Genomic DNA, 27,534 nt, shown 5'->3' with positions numbered 1-27,534 from the left:
TCTATTAACACAACCCTAACTGACAAAATGCTTCCTGTCTCCCACAGGGCTCTGGCAGGCTTACAGCAGTCAGACCCAGGGTGGAGACTTTAAATAAGACAGATTGAGCATGGTCTCTAATGCACAAGTGCAACAGTATTGTAGCTCTGATGTTGGGGGTTGGTTTTATTCTACAGCAATTCATCATTAGTGTAGCAGCCCAGTCTAAGCAGCACCCCCGCTCTCCATAAATACTTGATTAACGGACCTAAACATTCCCAATAAAAGGATCTTAGCCTACTGCTGTATAAAGGATGAGCAACTGCTTTATTGCTTAAATCCCGCCCACCTACTGTGTGGGAGCATGTCACTCTTTTTGGAACAAATGTGCTACAGTGCATTACCAAGCTCTTAAATGACTGCTAAATCTAGAACACTGCTTGATTGCAGCAGCATCATTTTTGCCGAACTCAGGCCAGATTGGAAAAGTCTGCCCCCAGGGGGACCTTATGCGTACTGCTACAAATACATGCAAGATTGCAAAAAAAAAGAAAAGACGGGTGTCTGCTCGGCACACAGCTTAATTAAAAACTGACTGATAGACAGCCAAAAATACTTCCTGCCAGACCGAGAGAGCGGATAAGGATAAAGAAATCCTCAAACCTCTGTAAAGTTTCATAAAAACTTTAATGTATGTTCTGGTTGGCTAGCTTCTTTAACCTTTACATCTAAGAAATGGCATCAGTAAAATCTCCTTTCAGCCACGCCAGCCTGTCGCTTCATCAAACATACCTTCATCCTCGTCATTAGCACTAACGGTGACAACAGCCAGGCCCACATCTGCATTCTCATCCACACCGACTTCATACAGCCGCTGAGCAAAGACAGGCTTGTTGTCGTTGACGTCGCTGATGAAAACCCTCACATACGCTGTGTCTGCAAGAATGAGAATGGCAGAAGATTAAACAGTTCTGCACGCCAGCACACACACACATGCACACAACTCCAGTAACGCCACACACTATGTGTTATCCTCATCCCGTCTGTTTATTAATTCGACATTTCATTGTCTCTGTTTAGATGGAAAGAGGCATTTAACTTAACACAATTTACCAATCACATAAAAGTCAGTCTGAATGTTATTTGCAAAGTGCGTTTTACATATTTTATTCATCTCCTGTTTCACCAGTGCTGACAATAACCTCTTCACCAGCTACTGTTTTGTGGTGAGTAGATACAGAAACTCTCTACTGGGGAGGTTAAATACTCAGAAAATGACAAGTGTTTGCGTCTTATCTATTCCCTCCTCATTACACTGTTTATTTCTTTAGCTAGAGAGAGTAAATTATCTGTTCAGAAAGCACACTGGTGACATGTTAATTTAGAACTGCAGTCAGAAATGATGATGGTGGAATCCGACTTTATTTCTTTCTTGGCTTATTTTGTTACCATTGCCTCCTCTCTTCGCTGCATCACAGAGGTGTCAGAGAGGCAGGTAATGTTTGCAGTACAGATGAGCCCGTCTGGATGTGGCAGATATGTAGACACAGCTAAGGCTCATTGGAAATGCTAAGCAGCCCTGGCAACCCTGGAGAGAGGGCTTTGCTGCTCCAAAACATCACCCGCAACCCCTAATGCCAGCTTTACAAATACATGCAAAAGACCCACTTCTGAACACAAATGTCATATTACATCACTGAAAATACAGACTGAAATTCTTCTGGCTGCTGAAATGTCACAGACGGAGCACGATAAACAAACAAACAAGTTAAATATTGAAGAGTTAAAATTCAAACCATTACAAGAGAAGGTTTGGGCCAAAAGTAAGAGTAAACCAGCAAATCTCTGAGCTGCTTTCACGTGGACGGGGTGTAAGGCCGGCCTGGTTATGGCTATGGAATAAATCAAATTGAGATTCTCTTTTTTAAAGTCAATCCCAAGGTGTGACTGTAAACCAATGCAGTCTGTTTAAAACACAAGGCAGCATCCGTCATAGTTTAGAGCTATAGACATTTAGCATTGCCCTTTAGGTTTACACTCAAAGAGCAATGCAGCTTTTTCTGTGGATGTAACCTTATTTAAAGGCAGTAGGTCACCTCAAAGTCAGCTCTGCCAACTGGTTTGACTAAAAACGAAGGATCCCTGAATCTGAGAAACACACAAACACGCTTTTCTGAGAGTCAAACCAAAGCTGTTATGAAGACAAAGCCAACAGTTTATTGGCTTAGCTTGTTAGCACAACAACAGCTAAACGGTTAAACAACTTTTTCCAAAGTAGGAAAACTCAGCAGCTAGCAAAGCCTAGCAGTGGCTAACATTTACCATCCTTGTTTTCAGTCTTGCTTGTGGCAGCTGAACAGCTACAACCGAGCTAGCTGTTTCTCCTGCCTGCCTGCTAAGATAACCTAAATTTCACACACAGCACAGACAAAAGAATAGTTGCAATCTGTCTGTTCCAAATTTCCACGAAGCAAAGTCAAGTCTACTTTATGCAAAACAGCAGCATCCATGTACCCGCTACCTATAGAAACTCCTGAGGAAACTTTTAAACTGCACTCATCTGCTGTTGTGGAAGTGATTCAGCACGGCTTGTAACTCTGGGCTCAAACTCATTATGGTGAGTTATTGTCAAAGAAACAGAAACAACCCGTAACACTTTTGTGGTTTGAAATCTGGTACTAGACAGCTCACAAGTGAAACAAATGAGCAACCGAAAACGGTTTCCTGTTTTACAGAAAGGGAGTATCTGCCAATCATTTAAATAATGACAACGTACCTCATTAAGCTTCCAGCGCTTGTTAAGGATGCAAACTTTCATGTTGCAAATGCTGACATACCGTTAGGCCAACTTAGGGTCAAAATTATATTTAATTATAACTTTTGCGCTTTTTTTAAAAGGTTTTTCTTATTAAGCCATCCAAACACCTGTCCGTTCATCTGTTAATCGATCCAGCCTCACCTGTGTTGGGTTGTTTGTTTTTGCCAGGCCGTGCGGATGCTTGGCCATCCTCAGATTGGACTTCCAGCAAGTACGAGCTGCGGGCTTCACGGTCAAACACAGCCTCTGTGTAGATGATCCCATGTTTAGGGTCAATACGAAACAAATGGTGGTCCCCACTGCTGTCGTTAAGCAGAGAGTAAGCGATCTGTGGAGCAAAGGTGTTTAAAAATGATCAGCTATCTCACACTTTCAGGCAACATGTAGAAAAATGAGAAATTAAAGGAGGCCAGGAGGTTTCCACCATTTTTCCTGAGTCTGTCTTCTTATTAAACCCCTTTTCATACAGTCTGTTCCACCAATATTGTCAAGCTGATTCTGACAGCTGATAACAGGCGCTCTCAACACAGCTTGTACAATACTTTGACAACAGTGGAACAAAAGCTCCCACACTGGAGGGAGTGGAGAGCGATGTTACATAAGGCTTTGTCTGGAGTGACATGGATGGTTTAGCAAAGAAACAGCCCTCAGAGGATTTAACTGAGGAGATTTTTGTTAAAGTTTCTCATTTCTTATTCTTCCCCAACAAGAACACAAATAGATCCCCACGCACCTCGCCGTTGAGACCCAGGTCTTTGTCGTGGGCAGACACTTGGAGAACCGAAGTTCCTATCTGGGCTCCTTCTGTTACCGAGGCCTCGTAGATGGAGGAGGTGAAGAACGGCACGTTGTCATTGACATCTTGAAAAAGATGATTTAATTGCAAAAAAATTACTTCATTTGCACACAGTTGCTTTGTAATAAATAATCAAGTTTTGGTAAAGCTGTTTAATCATGCAAGACATGAGTCATCCAGTGTGGTTGGTGACATCCTCACATGCAGAATAACCAGACAGAATATGTACACGATAAGAAGGTTGTCGAGTGATGCTTTTAGGAAGACTGATGTGTTTGTCAACCAGAGACAAATAGGTTTTAAAGCTGAAATACATCGCTAAAGCAAAATGATGGATTAATGGGAGATTTTATATGAATAAATGGTATTACCTGTAATGTTAACATAAACTCTAGTGAAAGCCGCGAGAGGCACCGCGGCCACGTTCTGCGCCCGGACCTGGAGAGAGAAAAAGGAAGTGGTCTCGTAGTCCAGTGGTTCTGACACCAGAATGGAGGCAGTGCCATCTTCCCGGTTGGGGGAGAGGTAGAAACGGACTGGCATGTTGGTTTCAGGAACCATCCCATCCTCAAGATTGTAGGTCACTCTTGGGTCACCCAGCTGAGAAGTCGCCTTGATGGTCTGTGAAGCACACACAAGCTGATGAGGACCTTTCCTGGTCAGAGTCTCAGCTTATTCAAAAATCATGCAGTGATTCTCAAACAGCATGACAGCCTGGGTGCATGGGATTGGGAAAAAAAAAAAAGCAGATAAACTCGTGTTTTGACAACTCAGGCTCTTGGAAGTATTCCGGTCCAGACTCCAAACCATTTGGTAGCAGCAGCAATGCACCAATTAGTTGTTGCCAACTGCCAAAAAAAACCCCAAGAAGAAGAACTGTGGAATAACAGGGCTTACCTAACCAAGTGGAAAAATCTTCAGGGGTGGCTTACTATGAGCTGAACTTAACATGCTTCATATAAGCTTGCATCATATTATCTCTGAAATGTTTCTGCTCATGGTGACATTATTGTAAACAGAGATTACTTCTCAAAAATAAAACATCCAATGGAAACCACAGCGCCTGACACTTTGGAATATTGTTATTTAAATAGCCAAAACACAACGCTTATTTTATACTAATATTTAAAAAAAATACTGTGCTCAATATTATTCTGCATCCATCTATGACATTTTGATTATGCATGTTTATTTATTTACACGTGAAGCAACTTTCTTGCAGACCACCCATTGGTACCTGCAGGTTCCTGGCATGTTGCAGGATTCTGGCTGCGGGTCCAAGTCCAGCCAGAGCTCATTTTTGCCAAAATACCTGCACATTTTGTTTTTATACTTACCTAACTTGGTTGTTTTTAGCAAAGTGAAAGGCAGCCTGAACTTGTAATTTATTAATTTATTCTTACGTTTATTATTGATTTATTTAACTTTTAACATTTTGCTCATGTAATTTGTCAACCTGTTTTAATGAAATTTGTCTCCATATTGGTTCATCATCCATCATTTGTGTTATACATTTTTTCTGTTGGGGTCCACCACCACACCAGAGCCTCTGCCTGCTCAGTCTGCAGGATTGCTGTTGGAGCATTCATCCTGCTTGGATGCCTAGGGACCTGCATAGCAGCCCTATGGCTGCAGTGGGGAACCTGGCCTGCCCTGATCAGTGCCGTTCCTGTGATGGTGGTCATAGGTGGGCTGGCATCTGGTGAGAATGGATCCCTAAATTATTATTTCTTCACAGCAGCATCAAGTCAGATGTTAATTATGTTTAATTCTATTAGTATTTTCAAACTTATATTCAGTTCAGAGATAGAAAATAGGGGTTAGAGTTCTTGTTTGAGTAAAACCAGGAACACTTTTACATGAATTGTTTTATTCTAATATGAAGAAATTGTTTTTATCAAGTAAAATAACTTGTGTTGGCATTAAAAGTGCATTTATTTATCTATATTTATATGGGAATGTTTATTCTGCAAAGAGGAAGAGGAGGGGAAGAGGAGGATGCTAGGAAAAGTTGGAGAACCACCGGCATAATGGCTAAAACAAACCTGAGCTGAGTAAAGTATCAAGGAAAAGTTTTCAATTTTCATTGATAAATAAGTAATTAGCTTTTAAATGAGAATGATTGTCTCAGTCTCTGATATCACTGAATACTTTTGGCTTTTAAAGAATCAGTTACTTTTTTCCTTTAGGAAAGATCGATAGCAATCTTATACCTTTTCATTTAACACCCCAGTGACTGAAAAGTCATTTCAACACTGCAGAAGACAAAACTTTGGCATTATTTGTAGTACATAATCATCATAAAACATGTGGCTAACAGCATCTTAAGTGAGATCTGACATAATATTATCATAAACAAATAGCTTTCAAAATAAAATGCAATCAAACCAAGACGTAGATTATTACTCATATTTATAACATCATTCATATTAATGTTATTTTTGATTATGTCATTAACTTAAATAAAAATAAGTCAGACTGAATTGGTTTCTTTTGAAGGTTTTTCTACATGTTTTACTTAAACATATGTAAAAAAAAGAAGCATTATTTCTAAAACCCAGATGTTTTTTAGATGTTGTATTTTCACACAAAAACATCAGCAAGGCCATAACTCATTGAAATATTTTCATATCAGTACAATATAATATTATTAGTACTACTACTACTTTTTCTTAGTTAATCTGACCTGAAGAGAAACTACTAAACCTGATGAGTATTTAAATAAAATATCACATCTTCAGATCATTTAACTGAGTCCTTCAAGGAACAAATATGATCACAAAACAATCACTTTCTTCTTTTTTATTAAAACATTATACAGTCGATATCATTCTGCTACAGTGACTAATTTCTTAATAGAGCTTTGTAACTTTAAAACAAATTAACTGGGCAGATTTGCAATTTACTCCTAATTAGTGCACTGAAGAAATTTGTTTTTTCATCACGGAGGTTACAAAAGAAAAGAAATCACTTATCTGAGAGACGAACCAGCAGGTTAAGAGTTCATTAAAACCCCTGTTAATTCACAACATTTATCTCTAAAAATAAGCACTAATGTCAAAATGCCACAATGTACTTAAAGTCAAGAAAATATAATAATATTAACAGTAAGAATGAATACTTTAATGCGGAGTCTATATACATTTTTTAATCATATTTTTTTCTAAGAATGCCATTTATTAGCTGTTTTATGAGGACCCGGTTAAGATTGCAATCCGAAATGGGTTAGACTAATAAAGTTGTTCTTCATGCTGTTTTGCTGGAGTTTTGACTGCTACCGTGAAATTATGGGACAAGCGATAGCGTATCAAATGGACACACACAAAATTGATATTGATTTTCTCTGCAAGAAAGCAAATAAGCGTAGTTTCCAAGCTAATTCTTTAAATGCTGTTTGTGAGGCTGGAGTGTCGACATCTTCAATTTTTCCCCCTTTCTTGCACCTTGAAAGTAAGCAAAGCTGTGCCAGAAACCTTCACTTTGCAATTTCACAGCTGCAACGAGAATCCATGAGGTCAGCGTGCCCAGCCAAGAAATAATGAGAGCATTTAACTTCTCATAAAGTCACAGTTTGACTCTTTTTCCAGCACAAATAAAAGAAACAATGTATAGCGTATCAGTTAGTTATCGGTGGAGGTGCTTGTGTGCTTTTCTAGTTTGGACAGAGCCAGCTTTGCCCCTGCCTCAGGTCTTATGCCAGCCATGTTAATCGTTTCTTGGCTATGGCTTCATGCTCAAGTGCTTTGAGCTGCTAAAGACTGTTATCATTCCGGGCTTAAAGAAATAGTTTTGCATTTTGGGAAATGTGCTTATTCGCTTTCTTGCCGAGAGTCAGTTGATACCACTCTCATGTCTGTGTGAGTTAGAGCTGGGAGGCGATTAGCTTAGCTTAGCATAAAAGCTGGTAACAGACTTAATCTGGCAAAACAAATGAGATACAATTTGTTAATTAGTGCGTTTCAGGACTGCTGTCAGGCACATTTCTTTAACTTTGGACAAAGCCAGTTGAACTGTTTTCCTGTCTTTTTGTTGAGCTGAACGAACTAGCTGCAGGCTGCAGCCTCCCAGTTTACAGATATGGAGTAGCATCAGTCTCTACAACCAAGGGAAAAATAGGAATAAGCCTATTCCCAAATGCCAGCCTGTCTCTTTCTTTGAGGTCGCTCAGGTAACGTTCTTTCAAACATCACATTGCAAGAACTGGGTCAGGCTGCAACTGGGGTTTGTAGTCTAAAAAAAAAAAAAGAAGACGTTTCTGTCAAGTTTTGATTATTATTATTGCAATGATTGATTACCTGAGTAGGAGCTACAGTAGGATGAAAGTCAAATTGTTGTCTAAATCCTGACACAACCCTTTATCTCAGTGACTCCCCTTGTAAAGACCTTGAAAACAGTGATTTTTTTTTGCCGTCTGATTGATAGCTACGTGTTTTCACATCAAAGACATTTTAATGAATTTAATTAGCCTGTAGACATGAAACTTGCTTGGCACATGCAATTTGAAGTCGGCTTTCTCCTACAGCATCAAACTATAACACGTTTACAGATTTCCCAGCACACTGACAAGCTCTTCGAGGTGTGTTCTGAGCATGAAGAGGACACTGTCTAAATAATGCCCATGCATTGCACTTATCCAAGAAAGCAGACAAACAAGCATCTGATGCAATTAAAGGAACCTCAAATAGCAATAGAAACTAGCACAACAGCATGTTGTGATATAAACAACACAGCAATCAAAGCTCCATGCTCTCATACCACTATCGGTGTGTCCCGTGCAGTGTTCTCAGGTATGACCACGTTGTAGCTGTCTTTTTCCCACTCAGGCGGTTGGTTCTTCACGTTAGTGATGGTGACTGCCAGCTCCACGGAAGTGCTGCGGTTTCCTCCATCTGTTGCTATAATGTCCCTTGTAATATAGGTCCTCTGTGTACAACAGTAACAATTCAGCTGGTAAAACCACCATTACATTCAAGAGCAGGTAAACAATCAACAATAACAAAAAAAGTATTGATTAAAGTTAATGTAGGATGATGCTTTTATTATTCCTTTTTCTCCTTCCAGTGTTTTTGTGAATACTTTTTCTAGAAAGTCTTTAGAGCTATAAAATACACACATTCTACAGCAAAGAGAGTTACTATCTCCCATGGCGCACACTGCTCCAGTACACCTGGTCTGTGGTCCACATTTCTCTTCCTAGACTTGTGGCTGGTTTGGAACAACTAAAAAAAAAACATGAGCAGTCCCTCACATTCTGCTATTTTTAACCAATCAAAGTGTGAGTTATCAGCACTGCACTCGTGGAAACTGTCAGATGACGGTAGTGATGATATAGCAGACATATTTTGATGTGTGAACAGGTATGCGCACAAGGTACAACTAATGGCCAAATCACCTTATAAACTTGTTAAATGAATTTAATTAATTTAGTTAAGTTAAATATAAGCAAAGGCAGATGAAACTGTTTATTCTAACTGTACAAAAGCTATTTAATGTTCTTATTGTGATATATTTGAATTAATTTGGTTAAAATATGGTAAATCTCTCAAAGGTCTGTATTTTTTTACACTAGACAATATAGAAATAATTTCTTTAGAAGGTTATATACGATAAGTAGTGTATAACAAGTGCATATGTGGGTTTTTTCTCCCATGTTGGGCTGACTTGAGTATCTAAATTGTCGCTCGGAGTGAGTCTGAGACCTGTTTACACTACAAGGTGGAGACAGTAAAACAGAAAAGTTTGATTGTGTCTGGTCTCTCGTTTACATGGCTGCAGAGTTTTAGTTTGATTAAGCCGCCAAGATTTAACATTGGTCTCAGGAGTGAAATTTTCTTGCAGCGCAGACCGAGTTCTGTGCACAAACTGGACTCTGAGTCTTGCACATGTGCACTAAGATCCTGTTTAACCTGCAAAATAACACAACCACAATGGCAGGCGGACCTCCGTGTCATGTTTTTGCAGCTTCATATTTTTAATTTATTTGGTCAGGTGAAGCTAAATCTGCTCGATAATTTGTGCCACCAACGAAGACACAGAGGTTACATGTACCAGGTACCTAGTGGTTAGCATGCAACGGCTCTGTTATGTTTATGAGGAAGCACCGTTTCTCTTTAAGTTTCTTTAAAAAAGAAAAAAATACTGCCCACTAAAGGTCAGGCATAATGGTTTTAGGTCCTAGTTGTGTTTTTCCCTGCACAGAGATAGTTGTCGTTTTGTTGTTGTGTAAATGTTTGCGTAGAAAAGACTGATGTCTGTTTGTCTCTCTGTGTTGGTTCTGTGAAAGACTAGGAACAGATCCAAGCCCTCATGACCCTGAATTTGAATAATGTGAAAATAAAGGTTGTTTTTTTCGAGATAACTAGATAAATGACCCTGTTATGAGGAGAAAACTGTGTTAAAAAGAATCCTTTGAAAAGTGTCTGTGTCCACAATTCCTTCCAGATCACTCAAAAGCTGAATGAAATCATGGTTAGACTAAAACCCCTTCTTATAAATATGCCATTAATTTTTGTGTTAAGTTACTAACAGACAGACAATTGCAGGAAAAAGCAACCTGTTTGGTGGAGGTAATAATAGAAATGATTTGATGCTAAGTTGTAATATTTCAATCATTATCAGTGGTTCTGTTTGGGTCACGACTTCCGAAACAACATATGTTGGAGTTTGTTTAGTTTTGGAGCCATCAAGTTACCATCAGTGCAAATAGTAACTTTTGTATTTCATTGCAAAGCTCTAGCTGAAAGACTTTTACCTTCCTACTGCAGGAATAATCCCTGAAAACTTGTAAAGAAAGATGGCAGTCTGGACTGTCCGATGTGGACCGAGCAGCTGCTGCTTTGCAAAATAAATGAACGTCTGACTGACTTCATGGTTAATTTTCAAGAAAGGTTTGAAATTAAATTTGCATCACATGTTTTTCTTTCCTTTTTTAAGTCAACCAGAATATATCCATAAAGTACAGTCACTGCAACCTTTTCAATCCCCCCCCCCACTTAACTCTCTGCGGAGCTGTACTGTACAATGTTTTGACACTCAGGCTGTGGCTGCACTGTCTCAGAGTAGAACATAAACCTACCTGCCTTTGTTCGCTAGCCTTTCTCCCAACTGCAAACACAGCTGTGACACTGCAAAGCTGGACCTATGCTGCAAATTCTGCTTGTAAGTGCAACGTTTAGAAACCGGACCTTAATGCTGATCAGATTTCTATTAGAAAGCAATGAGAATATCAAAAGAGAACACTGTTTCAGACTAACGGAGACATTTAACATTTAATGAGGCACTTTTATAATTTTAGATACAACACAAAGACTGTGAGATGATTCAAATAGCTTCTGAAACCGTCCTAAAATATGCAGCAGCTTTGGCCTGGGAGGTTTTGAGCTTCACACTTTCAATTTTGCATGAAGTTGGTGGTGAAGACATGAAGTCAATATCACCCAAGACTTCCGACACCAGGGTGCTAAAAAGTGTGCTAAATAATAAACAGCCCTACGGTGCTGGAGTGAATGTCTAACCAAAGGACACCTCCTTTTGGATAAGTAAAGAAAAACAGGAAGAAGAGTGTAGAAAGGCCAGAGAAAGCCAACATTGTGCTTATAAAAAATGTAAAAAGCGTGTTGCATCACTGACCCTAACAAACTAAATTACACAGAGGACGTCAGCTGGCTGACATAGAAGAGAGAGAACGAAGGCCTCTTAGTCTTTTCCGCTAGTTTTTATTAACTTTGTCTGAATATAATTGTGTAGCCTCGTGACAGAGTGCAACCTGTACAGGTTGCATCCTGCCTCTCACCCAACAGCTGCTGCGATAAGCTGTCCAGACCCCCCATGACACAAATATGTGGCTATTTATTATTTATTAAATTTAGAAAAAAAACTATCAATGAACTGTTGAATTAAACTTAAGGGGAATAATGTTTTTTCATATCTTGAGTGAATCATTTACTTAATGTTTGCGTTTTTCACAAGATGGTAGAAATGAGTTTTGAAGCTTAATCTTCAAAAAGAATTGCAGATAACAGCCTGAAAATCGAAGCTTCATCTCAAGTCATACAATGCTGTCAGTTTCTTTATCAAGGTCTCAGATGATAAATGATGATAAAAAAGTCTTTTAAATTACTATATCAAAGCCAGATAAATTTCAGCGGACAGGGTGGTTGAATAGAGTTAATTAATTCCTTAAAGATGCATACAATCCCTTAAAATGCTCATGCAATCCAGGCCAGTAGATCTTTAAGCTTTAAAATGGTCTTTTATAAAAGAGTATTGCGTGGTATTCATCAAATATGACCACAGAAATCTAAGCTTGTTAAAATGTGTTTTAAATAATTGGTTTAGCCTGAATTGGTTTGCCTGTCTTCTTTCCCACATGCAGCACCTCTGGGAGCAGACATCCCCTGAACGGTAGCTGCAGACAGAGGCACTTTGATGTGGCTCGCTCGTTCATTAACTTTGTTGACACAGACCCACAGGCCACCGTCTGATACCGCTCTGTGTGCATTTGTGTGGCTGTTTGTGTGTGTGTTGCCTGACAGAGAGACTTCTAATAACTGCAGGCTAACCTGAGAAATGGGCTGGTTCACGTAGACCCATCCAGTGACAGGGTTGACCTGCAGATACTCCGGCTGCTCCAGCGACATGGAGTAAGCAATGGCTGCATTCGTGCCGAAGTCATCATCATGAGCTGCCACGCGCAAGAAGCTGGTGCCAACCAAGGTGTCTTCTCTCAGGAAATCTACAGAGGAGAGAAGACACGTCCTCAGCTGCTCAATCCCAAATAAACACACTGCAGTGACACTTTCTGAAATGTTTAGTTCTAACCCAGGACTTTCTTTATTTGCTTCTCTCTAACAGCTGCTCCGTTTGGTCGTACTCTTGTTCATATATCTCATCAAACCTCATAAACAAATATTTTATTCATCACAGGACGCAGGAAACACATCAAACGTTGGAGTGAGACATTTTATTATTTCATGAAGCTCTAAAACTTGTATTACTTTTCAGCCTTGATTGTGTCTTTCCAGATGTCTACGTTGCCTGTTCTGAAGGTGGGAATGCAGCTGCAACCATTAAGGATGCAGGCATTTGAACTGAGCGTTGATAACAAGCTGAAGGGTCATGCTTGGGTCTGGAAGTGGCCCTGCGGTGATTTACATGACAGAATTGTGCCAGTTTTTTTTATGCTTTTTTGCGTGAGAGCATGAAGCCATGACCTGCAAGCACAGAGACGTCTCCAGTTTCTCTCACAGTTTTAATATTATCTGGTTAGATGACAGAATATAAAAAGGCTTCGGATTGCTCCACATTTTGAACTCAAAGCGTTGCAGACAAGTTTACAAATTTGCTCATCTCTACTTCAGAGAGACTCTGCTTCTTTAAGGTGCTCAGCCATTTTACTGAGCTGTTGTCATCAAACCTAATGAGATGCAACTTGCTTCTTTTGTTGTTTTTATTCACTAAGAAAATGTTCCATTTTAAAGATTTTATTTTCTTTATGCTCTATTATGAATAATTTGCTTAATGTGATTTACAAATCATTGCATTTTCTTTTTATTTACCTCACACACCGCCAGATATGTTGTAACCAGGGTTGTGCATCGTAATTTAAAATATTTGCATAATACCTGTCTAATATCTAGTTTGACACATTGCAAACAAACAGGAAAGATGATGAGGAGTCTAAAAGAGACTAAATGTATTACATAATAATGTTTAAGCTCTTTGTTTTAAACAAGACATGAACAGAGGAGTTTTTACATTGTACAGCATGCAAAACATAGTTTTCGTTAAAAAAATAAGGCATGTAAACCCCTTAGGCAGACCTCCAAAATGAAACTATAAAAGGCAAACTAACATAATACAGGCTCTTTTACTCAAATTACCAGGCAGGTCTCATAACCCCCTTAAAGTTCGTCTGACTCTGTTAACGTCTGCATTCTTCAGTTTCTTGCCTCAGGGTTACGACTTATATTCTGTTTGGATACAGGCATGATTTATGTATATCCAACACTTACATTCATAGCGCAAATTCTCAAATTTGGGGCTGTTATCATTCTGATCCAGTATCTGGATGGTGAGTTGACAGATGCCGATGAGCGGCTCCTCAGCCCAATCAGTGGCCGTTACTGTAATTGAGTACTCTCTCTGCCGCTCCTTGTCGAAGCGCCTGGCTGTCACAATCACTCCTGCAAAATCAGAACCATAATCAGGCCGTACACCAACCCTGCCAAACACACACACACACACACATGACTGCACATAAATTCATTCAGCCATTTAGCACTTCTCCAATTCCCCCGACTGAGTCCATTCATCCATCAATCCATAAATCAAGACAAGTAAACAATTATGAATTTATTCAGAGTAAATTGTGCATTCCTTTCAAGTACAGTGACTTTGTTATTAAATCTTGAGAGAAGAAGATTGAATGCAGGCTTAGAGGAAAAATGACTGACAGAACAACATGTTGACTCCACTTCAGAACAGCTTTTATATTTGCCTTGTCTTCATTATGTTGATTTATTTAGATATTTATTCATTTTTAAAGAAACACCAAGCTTTTCCACATGCAGTGAAACATTTCTCTTTAAACTTTGGTATTGGATTAATGTATTCATTGGAAGAGAAATTTTGCCCCAGTCCCATTTTTTACTGTTACCCCTTCATTTCAAGTGTCCCCTTGCCCTTGAAAGAGCGTTATTGGCGTTAATGACTGAAGTATTCTCCTATGTAATGAGAAACCCTCTCGAGAAGCCGATATGCTGGTTGCCAACGATTCCTCCTACATAAACAAACAATATAAACAAGAGCTTAAGTGATTGTTCTTTCAATTTATTAATTTCTTTACTAAAATTGGCACACAGATACTTTATTAAATGTGGGCACACCAGCTAATACAGTTTGTAGTGTGTTTATATGGATAATTGTCAAAGCTAAATCACATCCACTAAGACTGGTTTTGAGCATGCTGCTGCAGTTGTCTGTACTGTGATGGGAAAATGTAATACCACAAAATCATCTTCAATAGCTGGAAATGCTGCCGGATCAGCTGTGGTATGTATGATAAATTGCTAAATAAAACAGTTTTAAAGGGCGGTGTGGTTAGCCGCATGCTGGTTAGCACGTGTAGCAACAACTATTGCTCATGCTACATGAACATTTTCAGGTTATATGCATATTATCTGTGTCACTTTGGTGAATCATGTAGAAATTTTTCACAGCACTGTTTGAAGTGTGTAAAAATGTCTCTAGGGCCATGCAGCGCAATGATTTTGCTTAATTCAGGAATGAATCAGGAGACACTAGCTTCTAGTGTGAGCATGCAAAAATGAAGATTACTAAAGGCAGTGGTGTAGTCCAGGGTATACAGAGTTTACCCACTGATCCCCTGATCCAGCTTTTACAATAAAAACATCCCTACTCTTAAGTCTCCCAGCAGCTCAGCTAAGGTTAATGCTACACTGGTGCATTTAGTCATGTCTGAACTTAGACATAATAAAGATATATGTATATATGTTTATGAGCCTGTCTCTCTCTAGTCTGTGTGTCACTATCAGTTTAGTCATTTCATAATTCTTCCCCTGAAACTGAAGAGCTGAAACTATGTCACCATGAGAAAATGTACTGATGGATTTATGGGGGTAAACTAAATACACATCACTTTTTCTGAAACAGTGTTTTTCTGGGCTACTTTCTCTCTGCTTTTAAAACATGGGTGAAAAATTGAGAGGATACCTACTTCCTGAGGGCCCACCACACCACTGGATGAAGGGTTAACTGACAGGGTTACTGAGTGAAATGGGATTGGGAATTTATCTCAAGTCTATCTAAACACACTCTCCTCTCATCTCACTCTTGGTTTGAAAATGAGCATTTAAGTTGTCACTTACCATTAAACTACAGCACTGTCTATCAGTAAGAAAGCCTGTCTTTAATGTATAACTAAGATTTTGCCTCTGACAATCTGACCGCTCTACCTGTGTCTGGATGGATTCTGAAGGCAGGCATGGCGCTGTCTCTATGCATTAAGCCATATTTGACTTTTCCATTTGCTCCCTCATCTGCATCCACTGCATGCACTTGCAACACAAAAGTCCCCGTCGGCTGGTTCTCTAGTACTGAAGCCTGTTCACGGTATTGCTGGCACTGAGATAAAGACAGGGAAAGGGTAATAAAGAAGGAGAGACAAATAGACACATGACTTCTTACACATACTGTCAGAATATGGTTCAATAATGAGAATGCAAGGATCAAAGAAAATAAACTCATTATGTAGAAGGTCAGGACAAAGTGCACAGGGAGGTTCTGTGCATCAGCACAATGCAGCAGTTACAAATCCAGTAGCACTCATCAATGGATATGAAAATACTTGAACCAGTTTCTTTTGAAGAGCCAGCAGCAAAAAGCTTAGTCTTAGAAGAGAATTCAATCCATTTCCCCTAATGAACATATGCCCCAGATTAAAAGTAACCCTCTGGAGTCTGTCTTTTTTGTAATCAGATATGAATGCAAGCTACTCTTTCAACCAAATGACCATGAAAAAAACAACAACAAAAAAAAAAACAATCAGGAAGGAGGACCAGGAGAGAAGCAGGGGGGATGGAGACGGATCAAAGGATGTGAGCAGCAGGAATAATGCAAGAGTTCACAGAACGTGATGGTATAGATAGCACGACCCCCAGGTAACTCTTCATAAAAACCACATTATATAAAACATAAGGTCAGTCTATCTATTTCTGAGGCATAATTTCATATTTACACATATCAAGTTGGCAAGAGTTCCCAGTCTGTCCAAAAGACCTCAGGAGCTCCACAGAAGTGTGTATCCTGCTGAAGTTCAAGCCATACCTAATTAAGGAGGAAGTTAATTAAACAGGTGTACAATATTGTGATGATACTGCACATTTTCTCATAAATTAATTGAAATCCCAACAGAATGCCTAAAGATAGAGTGGGTGTGCAGGCTAATCGTAACCCGTGGGAGAACAAAGTGGAGAAAGAGGGAGGCCAGGGAAATTCAGAAGGAAAATTAAAGAGCAGGAGAAATGAGGGAGGAAGGATTGATACAGAAAGGGTTGAGTTCATTGAGAAGATGAGAGTGACGGGCAGAGGAGGGAAAACACCACAAAAACAAGCTCATATCCAGTCGTCAGAGTGAAACATTTCCCTCCTGTGTTTCTTTAAATGCCAGATACAAAGAAAAATCTCAGAGTTTTTCAGCAAATGCTCGATGCACACGCACACGCGTGTTGCTAATTATCCAGGTTTAGGAAAAGATCATAGCTTGGCTTTGCTAAAGGAAGCCTTTGCATTGCTGCATGCTCTGCAGACTTTGGAGATTTAAACTGAATCTTACCAAAAGTCAGCTCAAGTTTTCACAAGTTTGTCTTTCTCAGAAGTGCAACTCAAACCAAAGACCGACACCGAGAGTCTTCACTCTGAGAGTCTGCAGGAATTCAACATGCAGATTTCACATTATGAAGAGTGACAGTGTTGAGACCATCCAAACATTTCAACATACTAAGAGGATGCTGAATTCCTGTGTAAGGTGAGGTTATCGTGACTGTTGTGTGAAGTTACCTGTCTGTGCAATAAAGGGTGTAAATTGTAGTGTGTGGATGCCAAGCTGCCTTTGATGCAAAGACCAGCAGCCTGATGAGGAGAAGCCTTTGGAGGACAGCCCAAACATTAAGTCCCAAGAAGAACCAGATGACTCACTCGTCTCCTTCTCCTCACAATCAGCCACATCCTGATATTTGTACCACACATGATGCCTCAGTTTGCTGCCATTACTTTTCATTCTTTGTCTTCTGTTTGTGTTTATCAGCAGGATAAGCTGCTGTATTTCCTCTCATTTGGAATTGAACAGGTCATCTGGTTCATGCTTGGATAGAGTTGTTTTCCTAGTTTTTGTTGTTATTTTGGCCTTTGTTCACCCTGAAGTTAACTTTAACTTCTTTCCAAGCTGGCAATCTTCTCTGTAAATTAATGTTATTGTTAACTCTTGACAATGTCTCTGTGGGTGCTTGAAACCTCTGGAAGAGTCTTTTTTCATGTTGTGTCTTTCTGTCCACCTCAGAAAGGCACTATGTAAAAAAAAACACAACTTAAAATGTCTGGCATGTTCTAATACACCACAAAACGTATGGTTTATTTACACATCTACAGTTTCTAGGAGCTTATCAGCAGAGCATCATCTGTGACCCCTCATTCTGCCTTTTACTTGCAGACAGCTAAACAGAGGTGCATCATACGCTTCTAGACCAGGTAAACAGCTTGGAGCTGACTAGGTTATTATAGCTTATGGACTAAAACCAAGAAAAAAATAGCCAGCCTGAGTTTTTTCAATTTTATAAAAACCTATCTGTGGATTTTCTATCAGTTGCATGGCAACTAGTCTTATAAAAAGCTACACAACCCATCATTTCTGTAGTTATTTCAGCAAGTAATATACTAAAGTACCAGTTTTTTTCTCAGAAAAGGCTTTTTACCTCCTCAAAAATAGGCTTGTTGTTGTTGACATCATCAACTCCAACGATGACCCTGGCGGTGGAAGAGAGAGAGTGCGGTCCGCCTGATGCATTGTCATCTGTAGCTGTTACATTCAGGATGTACTCCAAACCTTGAAGTTTGGGCAAAGGATTGGAGCGGAGGCGAATCAACCCTACAGAGAGCAAAGGCCCATTATTATACGCATTATGAAATATGGTGCTTCCTCATAGAGCATGTACGTCCAATCCATTAGTCATTAAGCAGGATGTTATTGCCACAGTGGCCTTGCATAGAAAGGGATGTGCTATCAATAAAACACAGCTCAAAATTCATACTGCATGCTGTTGTTCTAGAAGTCTGGAGTGAGATAGCAAGTAGTAGAAATTCACCTTCACAAAAGTCCACAGAAACTTAAAGCCTGATATGCAGACTAAATCCAAAAACCAATTTCACAGCTGTGGTTTTGTCACATGTCAGATTTTTATAATTGCACAGTTTCCTCTAAAGATGCCCATCGAGCTCAAGCACTTGAGTGAAAACATGAGGTAGTAAAGAGACTGGTTAGAAGTTAACCTTGCTCAGCAGATGCCTATTAGCGGTTCCTTTCCCTTCCTTTGTCTGCTTTCATGTAGCAGTCAAGATAAAAGGTCGGATAAAAGGACGGAGCATCTGAGTCAACATCTTTCTCGTCAACAGTAACACGAAAATATCAGAGGTTGCAGGACGAGCAAGCCGCCTGTGATGTGGCGGGGAGCCATTGAAGTGAGAGTATGGGGAGCTTTTTTATTCTCTTGTTGGGTTTCTATTCATCTCTCTCAATGCACTTGATTAAAGACAACACAGCATGCTGATACACAGACAAGATATATATATATATATATATATATATATATATATATATATATATATATATATATATATATACATATACATATACATATATATATATATATATATATATATATATATATATATATATATATATATATATATATATATATATATATATATATATATATATATATATATACATATATATATATATATATATATATATATATATATATATATATATATATATATCTGGGGGGATTTCTGTGCACCCGAAAGATTTCAACCTTAACATTTTCTCGCCCGGAGAATAGAGCAAAAGGATGGAAAGGAATATAAAGAGATGACAAGAGAAAGAGGAGCTGGCGGAGCACAGCCCGCAGATTGTGAGCTATGATAGAGCAGTTGTTGTGAAATTGAATTGAAAGGGTTGGGTGACAAATGTCACAGCGATTGCCACTGGTTTCGGATCAAAGGGTAAATAAAAAAGATAAACTGTGCAGTCACCAATGCTAGAAAGCTGAGAAACACGTGGAACATTCTTTTTTCCACCTGCTGAAAAAAAACCCCACAAAGCTAAGTGTGAAAATTTCCTAAATAGTGCTGCAGATTATATTTATAACCTCAATAACAAAGAGAGCAGAAATTGTATAGAAATTACAGCTTTTAATATCACCTTTCCATTTCGTCCCATATTGACTTTGGAAGTAGAGGGCATTCAATGCGCACCGCTGTAGCAGAAGTGCATTAGATCAAATTGTGTGGGAGATTTGACGGAGAGCCTGTCAATTAATGTGAGAGGTGCAAATATGAAGTGTGACCGGAAAATTAAGAAATATTACCTTTCTGGCTGTCAATGACGAAGTTTCCTTCCTCGTTGCCGGCTGTTATGAAGTATATTATACCATCTCCATCTGGGTCTTTGGCCAGAACTGTAGCAACTAGAGTGTTGGGGCCCGCGTCCTCAGAAACAAACGTTCGGTATCTGCAAAGAAGAACCAAGTTTTTATAGAAATAATAAGAACGCTTTGCTTTTGGAAAGTTTCACCTCTGACACAGTCAGTTTGCATAAAACTGAAGACTGTTAGCGAAGGATCTGGCTCCTTTTTCCCATCAATCATCAATATTCTCTGGTTATGTTTAAGATTTACCAGGTTGACTGAGGTGTCGCCGTGCACGGACCTTATCCCTCAGAGTGTTCGGGTCCAGGACTGAAAACCAGCTTTAGAACATTCTCATAACTTTAATATAAACTTTACAGACTGTTCCATATTCTTCTGACTCCACCTTTCTTTGTATCTGATAATCTTTACTGGCTTCTGGCACAGGGATGATACCGCCAATATCATGCTTGACTGTTAATTTGTTAATCAACATGGTGAAGCAAAGAGCCTGATGTCACACGCACACACAACCTTTCTTTAGATGATCATGTCTGAGAGTCTTCAGGTCATTTTTGGTCAAATTCTTAGTACGGCAACAGAGGTCACACTACCATTAATCGTGATTGGTGGACTGCAGATTTCAGTGGCCATCTGCTTTTTTGCAGATTCTCCAATGCCAAACACATCCAGGTTGAGGAGGTCTGCTTGTGATTCCAAACCTTTTTCATTTTAAAATTATGGCAATGACTTTGCCCTCTGTCTCTTTAAATGCAGCACACATTTTCTTCTAGGTATTCTACTGAGATTTGTGCTCTGAAACTGCCTCGCAGGTCCACGTTCAGCTCTCAGCTTGTCTTAGCTTTTTATTCACACATACGCATTGACTCATTATACACTGCAGATAGGCAGGTGCCTTTTCAGATGACATCCAGGGAATTCAATGAAGGGTAGGTGGACCGCAGTCAAGCTGCACAAGCATCTCGAGGACTACTGATTTAGAGGGACGTAGTCTGACTTGCCATAGAAATGATGAGGTAAATGTCAGGAATTAATAAATAAATAAATCAACACATAAACAAGATGAAAACTGAGATAATGTGTGAACCTAAAACCTTTTCAGAAGCACTGTTCACACATATAAACACATAAAAACAGCCACAAGTTAATAAGAAAAGCACATGAAGACAGGTGATATGAATCATTACACAGTCCAAAGCACCAGCCAACTGATTAGACTTATGCTTGTGGCTTTTACTTGTCACTATGATTTAACCTGTCCTCTTAGCCGGCCAGACCAGAGACAAATGATAATGTCTACAGGGATGTTGAAGTCATTGAACAAATGGTGCTTCCTCACACCTGGCCCAGTGTGGGCCGTTTGATCCAGTGCCTTTTAAAATGTCAGCAGTGATTTGCCTTCTCTGTTGCGCTGGGCAGCTAGATGCCCAGCGAGACCCAGGACACTGATATACCGCTGAGGCACAAAGAACTATAAGGCGGAGATGAACTCCAGGAGGAGGCAGGCGCAAAAGGTGAGGGAGGAGCAGGAGACAAAGAAGTGAAATGCAAGGGGGGTGGGGGGGGTGGGTGGAAGAGAACAGCTGGGATGGAAGAGGCGGCGGCGTTTGCACAGTTTCACTTGATTCATCAGCAGAACTCATCTGATGTGAGATCTCACGCTTTATCCGCTTTTAATGTGTGGAAGTACGTGTGTGTGTGTGTGTGTGTGTGTGTGTGTGTGTGTGTGTGTGTGTGTGCGCGCGCACGGGGTGGGGCATCGGTGTCAGCGCTGAGAAGTCAGAGGTGATTGATGGTTTACAGAAGAATGCTGATGGGTGATTCATCTCCGCCAGCCACGGCAATCTCCGTGGCAACATGAGTGACCTGTAATCTGTCACCCGGCTCAGAGGCCACCCCTCCGCAGCTTCGTGGGATGAGACACATTCACTCCCTCTGCTTTTCCTCCCGAAGCATCTTTCTTTCATCTCACTGAACTGTGAAGCTGCGCTCAGACAGAAGTACGCCTGTCTGTGGGCCTGCATGTCTGGCTGCTCGCATTTCCACAAAATCTCTGCCTATCCTCCCGTCGCTTCAGTCTGTTTAAGCCTCTCTATCACTCATTCAGCCAACTGACAGGACTTCAGCTTTTCCTGCACATTTTTCCAAGTATCACAATTAGTCCAATAGGAAATCTAATGCTATGAACCTAACATTACGCAACGCTCTACTCCTACGTGATTTTGGACGTCGTGTCCTTGTTTTCACTCGGTATTTTAGCATCTCGGTAAGCCACACTATGATGAGGCAGCCAACACACACTATCTGGAAAAATGCCTGTGTTTCTATCTGTCTGCTTGTCTGGCATGAGCATTTGTCTGACTGCAGACGGACCGCTCTGTTTATCTGCATATCTGACTGGCTGTCTGCTGCCTGCCTGCCGTGTGTGTTTTGGTATTCTCCACTGACTTGCCCTGCATCCATGTTTCAGCATGTTTTTCCCCTTTGAGTTTTATGTTTGTCTGCCTACGTCTCCGCCTCTCTGCCAGCTGTTTGTTTGCCTCTGTCTCTAGCCACCGACCGAGACCGACACCTGACAATGCAACATGAGCACCAAACAGAGGTCTGCAAGTTTTTTTTTATGAAGGTCACTGAAAGGTGTCTGACAGGACAGGAAGCTGACTTGTCTGTGGAGCCAGAGACAACGGCAGCCCACCCATTCAAACCGCTTCGTTTAAAAGGCCAAAGGTGACACAGTGCATTTCATCCATATGTCAGTTTGCTGCTTATCTTCAGAGGATGGGGGAGAAAAATATAATCCAGTGTTGTGTGAGGGCTTGAATTCACAGATATTTGCTTGTGATTAAAGTGTGAGAAGTGGATAACAGATTATGTTGTTGCCAGATGGCTGTGTTTAACACACCAAACAAACATACTGAGCTTGTCTTTGCGGTTGTGCTTTTACTACATCAGTTTTAAGGCAAATCAGACAGTATTTATGACACTGCTGCCAACATCAGAAATAACTTCTGTTGGGTTGTGTGTTGCTGTGATGTTAATGACCCATCTATCTGTGACACAACTGCCTTGTTGCTGAGATTTAATATAAGTAGACACGATCGGCTGGTGGATCAGGGATAGACATCTTGTGGACAACAACCGATCTTTCCAACTGAACTAAAAAATACGTTTAAAAAAAAAAAAAGATACATTTTCCTGGCAATATGTAAATAAATTAAAGCATATGAAATCATATGAAGGTCTCATTCGAAGCAGCAGAGCATGCAGCCATACTTTGCACACAGGTGATAAAGAGACTTCAGGAAATAACAGTGACAGTGACAAAACGTCTGTTATTTTAGCTATTTACCAAAACATTGTCATGGTTTTATTGTAAATGAACTCATAATTCAGAGTCTTGGCTTTAGTTTAAAGGTATTTACACGCATTCTGGAGGAAAGGATAAGGACTTAAAACTCATTATTATGCACAGAGCTTCTCAGGGGCTAAAATACAAAACGGACAAATGACTCAGAAGCTGTTTTATACATTCAGTCAGTGTAACTTTTGATTTATCATTTGTTTATCGTGTAAACAAGAAAACATCTGCAGTTAATGTTACATGCCTTTTGCATTTATAGGCTATAAATACACAAAAATGTGGTAAAGGAACTCTTTGTGGAAGGGAAACAAGCCGTCGTTGGGCAGCAGATACAAACAATCAGTCAGAGAGACAGCAGGACGACTGAGAGTGTCTCAACCAACACTCCTTCTGGGAAAAATTAACATACTCATGAGCTCAGCAACATTAAAAGGCCTGGACGTCCGAATAGGACAACAGCTGAGGATGATGCGATACACACACACACAAACATATAGAGGCTATAAAGAGAAGTGGTTTTAAAATATCTGCAGTGGCTTCCTGTGTGTTTCTGAAGTTACTTAAAAAAAACTTTTATTAGTTTCTAAAGCTCTTAAACATTTTAGTCCTGGTCGTTTATCTAACTTGCTTTTAGTTTATGAGCCTCTCAGAGCACTCAGGCCACGACGACCTGCTGGTGTGTTTGAAAAGAGGCTCATGCCAACCTTTCTTTTAGCTTGGTTTTTAAATAGTTTTTTTTTCCCTTCCTTTATGTTGTCATCTTATTCATTCTATCCTATTATTTACTAAAATAATTTTCAATTAATTCTAATTACTACCTACATTGTAGCTCTCTCATTGTGTTTTTATTGTACAGTTTTGCTGTTTTTATTAACTTACATTTTATACATGTTGCTTTTGTTTGGTCATATTGTTTTACATTTTTACCTCCAGTGTTTTCTTCACAGGGGTCCTGCATGCAGGGGACTAAGTGTGTTCGGTGTGCTTGTTGCCATGGGGACTGACTATGTGGGTGGTGGGGGTCCTGCACTGCAGCCCTATGGATGTGGTGTGGGACCTCTATCTGGCCTGGTCTGGGTGGTTCCTGGTGGCTGGTTCCTGGCTGGTATGAATGGATCCCCAAGAGCTGTTTGATCACAGCTGCATCAAGCCAGATGTTTTTTTCAATAATAATTTTCAGCTGAAGAGACAGAAGGGTGGGAGGGTGGGGGGTGAATGCATGTTGTGTGTGTGTGTGTGTGTGTGTGTGTGTGTGTGTGTGTGTGTGTGTGTGTGTGTGTGTGAGTGAATGAGATTCTGATCATTTGTATTTTTAAAATTATTAGTTCTGTAGAACACTTTTGGATGAAAAGTGCCTAATAAATAAAATTTGAAATTTAGATTTGATTTGTAAAACTTTTAATTAAATGTTTTTATAATCATAATTAATTATTTACTTTAATTTATTTCACAAGAAGTGTTTCATGTTAATTTGGTTTAATTTTTTATTTTGTGATTTTGCTTTCCCAATTGGGTAATTACCTTTTTAACATATTTATAATTTTCACATTATTTATACTTGTTTTAATATTAATCCATATCCATTTTTAATCATTTTTTCCATTTTGTTTTCCTAGGGTTGTATTTTATTTTGTTTAGTTTGCTTATATTCTTTATTTTATTTATCTATGTATTTTATTTTGCTTTTTCTTTTTTTTTTTTGTCAGCTGCCCTGCGATGGACTGGTGAGCTGTCCAGGGTGTACCCCACCTTTCACCTAAAGACTGCTGGGATTGGTTCCAGCTTCCCCGTGACCCTTCATTGGATTAAGCGCTTAGGATAATGAATGAATGAAAGTTTTGCCAGCTTAACAACTTTTCTTTAAATTCCCAATGTGTTTCTATCGCACTTCATTTCATGCACACGTATGAAGAGTTGGACTGATAAAGAAAACACTGCCTTAAAACAGAGGAGTCCGGCTCCAGGCTGTAGGTTGTTGAGTCCATGCAATGTAAGCCAGGTGTGTTGGAGCAGGGATGCAACTCCTTGAGGACCGATTTTGGACACCCCTGCCTTAAAGTAAACGTTACCGGTTGCGCACATGGTGCAGAAAAAAACACATCGTGCTTAAACATGCTAAAAGCCAGGTCAGTTCTGGAGCAACATGTTCAACAAACATTAAAATTTTGCTTAACTTGTTAAAAAAAAAAAGACAAAGTATGAAGCATTTCAGGGCTGTTGAAGTCCAGGCCTAAATATCTACCATCCTGCAACTTTTAGACACATCCATTCTCCAAAACACCAGAATCAAATGAATGTTTCCTTGTCAGGCCTCTGCAGAGCTGAATGACATGTGCATGAGGGAATTCAGCCATTTGATTAATGCAACATAAGACAGGAGGAGAAACCATTCGGAATGAATTCTCAAGTGTGCAGGGATCTGCTGAGATTCAGTCATATGCAGCAAAGCCAACTGGACACCGTGTCTTGGAACAGACGAATAAACCAAAATATACTCGGAAAACAACCCCGGAGGTTAAAAATTCTGCAACATTCAAGTCAATCATCTGATTTCACCCTGATCAAACTCAATTTCGCAAGCTGAAGGCAAAAAATGGAGCAGAAAGCATCACAGAGGAGAGATTTTCTGTCACTGAGACCAGACATCAGAGCAGTCATGGCCTAAAAAAACAAGAAATCTTTATTTCTACTTTTGAAATATAAATTTTCCTAAATGCAATTCAATTAAATTCAAGTCACAACAGCCATCTCAGCACTTCACAGCCGATTCATTGCCATTCGATCTGCATTCATACAAGCCAGCTCATTATAAATAACAGTCGAGTTGAGGAAAAACCAACAGATTGAATCAAATCTCAGCTTCGACTGAACCCCCATCCTCAGCATGCATGAGATCCTGAAACAGAACAAGTAAGAAAGGAAACTGCCTCATTAAGAACAAATAAAAAAAAGTGACTCACACAGACTGGGAGAATTCAGGCGCTTCATCGTTGACATTAGCCATCCTCACACGAACTGTTGCAGTGCCAGAGTGAGGCTCGTCCCCGCCGTCCACCGCCATCACCACAAATTCATACAGATGGTTGGTCCTCTCATAGTCGAGCCGCCTCGCAGGGAAAACAGTCCCGTGGGGTGAAATGCTGAAATCCGGGCTCAGGGTGTAATATGTGAGCTCAGCGTTTAACCCCGAATCACAGTCGGTGGCTAAAACTGTCAGGAGGGACGACACGACACGAGGACCATCAATTAGCACGTAATCGCAAAGGGCTGGTGAGATGGCATCAGCTGATAAATATGTTGACATCCGTGTAGATCATTATCTCTTCATGGCCTTGCTAAACATGTAATAAATCAGAAGCTCAGACAGCTACAATTACTAGAACACAAACTGTGCCTTGCCAGAATGATTACCATCATTTGCAAAAATTAGCTTAAAGACAAGAAAAAGTGAACAGTGTGTGTACGTGTGTGTGTGTGTGTGTGTGTGTGTGTGTTTGGAAATTATTCCAAACTGAAGTAATTACACAGAAACAGTATAGATTTGCTTGTGATGTGCGATGAGATCTTTTTCAGGCTTCAGTCCCGTGAATTTCACTTAAGCTTGCTGCTTCACACACGCACGTCCTCATAACGCGCGCATACATCAGATTCCTTTGATGTGTTTATTTCCTGCGTGTCAAGCATCAGCACCAGCAGCCTGTGCATGTCAATGTCTCATTCTTCTTCCATCTCGGCTGCTTGTAAAAACAACCCATGAGTGATAATTTACCAGGCATTCTTTTTATTTAGCTTGTTTAATATGACTGCTTCATTAAATGTTAAAAGAGTTGAAATAGTAACATTTCCTTTCAACTTCATGTCATATTGAAGCCAGTTTTTATCTTCTTTGCCATTAACCTCATGCAAATGGTGGAAGGGTTTTTTTTCACCCCCTATAGTGTGTAAAAATCTTAGATACTTGATTATTTCACTAAGCAGTTCACCAGATTCCCAGTTTTCCTCCATCTAATTTCACTCTCCCGTTTAAGTTTTTCTGTTCTTTTTTAACTACAAAGTTCCATTTTTTAAATGGTATTCCAGCTACAGTCTATTTGTAGCAGAAAGATCTAACTTTCATGCTCTTACTGTCAGAAGACTCCCTGTCTCCGCTACTTCTATCTTTGATTTCCTCACTGCTGACATTCTCCCACCAAACTCGTTTCTCCCGGATGCCTCGGTTTGTGTTGGGTGCCATTTTCTCCTGCAGCTTACTCTGCAGTGCCAACAATTTCAGCCATTCCAGGCTGAGTTGTCGAATGTTCTCAGATTAAACTTGTTCAGTTTCAATCCATCAGAAAGGACAGAAAACAATTCAGAA

The 27,534-nt window shown here is 39.8% G+C and overlaps 1 protein-coding gene across 1 annotated transcript in view; it reads right to left on the bottom strand.

The window, feature by feature from the left end:
- The window catches only part of LOC306771411 (neural-cadherin-like), a gene marked incomplete at both ends in the record, with an annotated part of 122,294 nt that overhangs the window by 35,366 nt on the left and 59,394 nt on the right, over positions 1-27,534 (bottom strand). The window contains 11 exons of the mRNA XM_079260576.1: positions 772-915; positions 2,939-3,125; positions 3,531-3,658; positions 3,965-4,214; positions 8,349-8,516; positions 12,155-12,327; positions 13,607-13,777; positions 15,569-15,737; positions 18,083-18,255; positions 19,757-19,899; positions 26,138-26,387. Of these exons, the coding sequence (XP_079116702.1) occupies positions 772-915; positions 2,939-3,125; positions 3,531-3,658; positions 3,965-4,214; positions 8,349-8,516; positions 12,155-12,327; positions 13,607-13,777; positions 15,569-15,737; positions 18,083-18,255; positions 19,757-19,899; positions 26,138-26,387 (1,956 nt within the window). The remainder of the gene's footprint in view (positions 1-771; positions 916-2,938; positions 3,126-3,530; positions 3,659-3,964; positions 4,215-8,348; positions 8,517-12,154; positions 12,328-13,606; positions 13,778-15,568; positions 15,738-18,082; positions 18,256-19,756; positions 19,900-26,137; positions 26,388-27,534) is intronic.

Source organism: Telmatherina bonti (genome assembly GCF_933228915.1).
Source record: "Telmatherina bonti genome assembly, chromosome: 2".
NCBI lineage: Eukaryota > Metazoa > Chordata > Actinopteri > Atheriniformes > Telmatherinidae > Telmatherina > Telmatherina bonti.
This window is presented reverse-complemented; position numbering and strand designations above follow the sequence as displayed.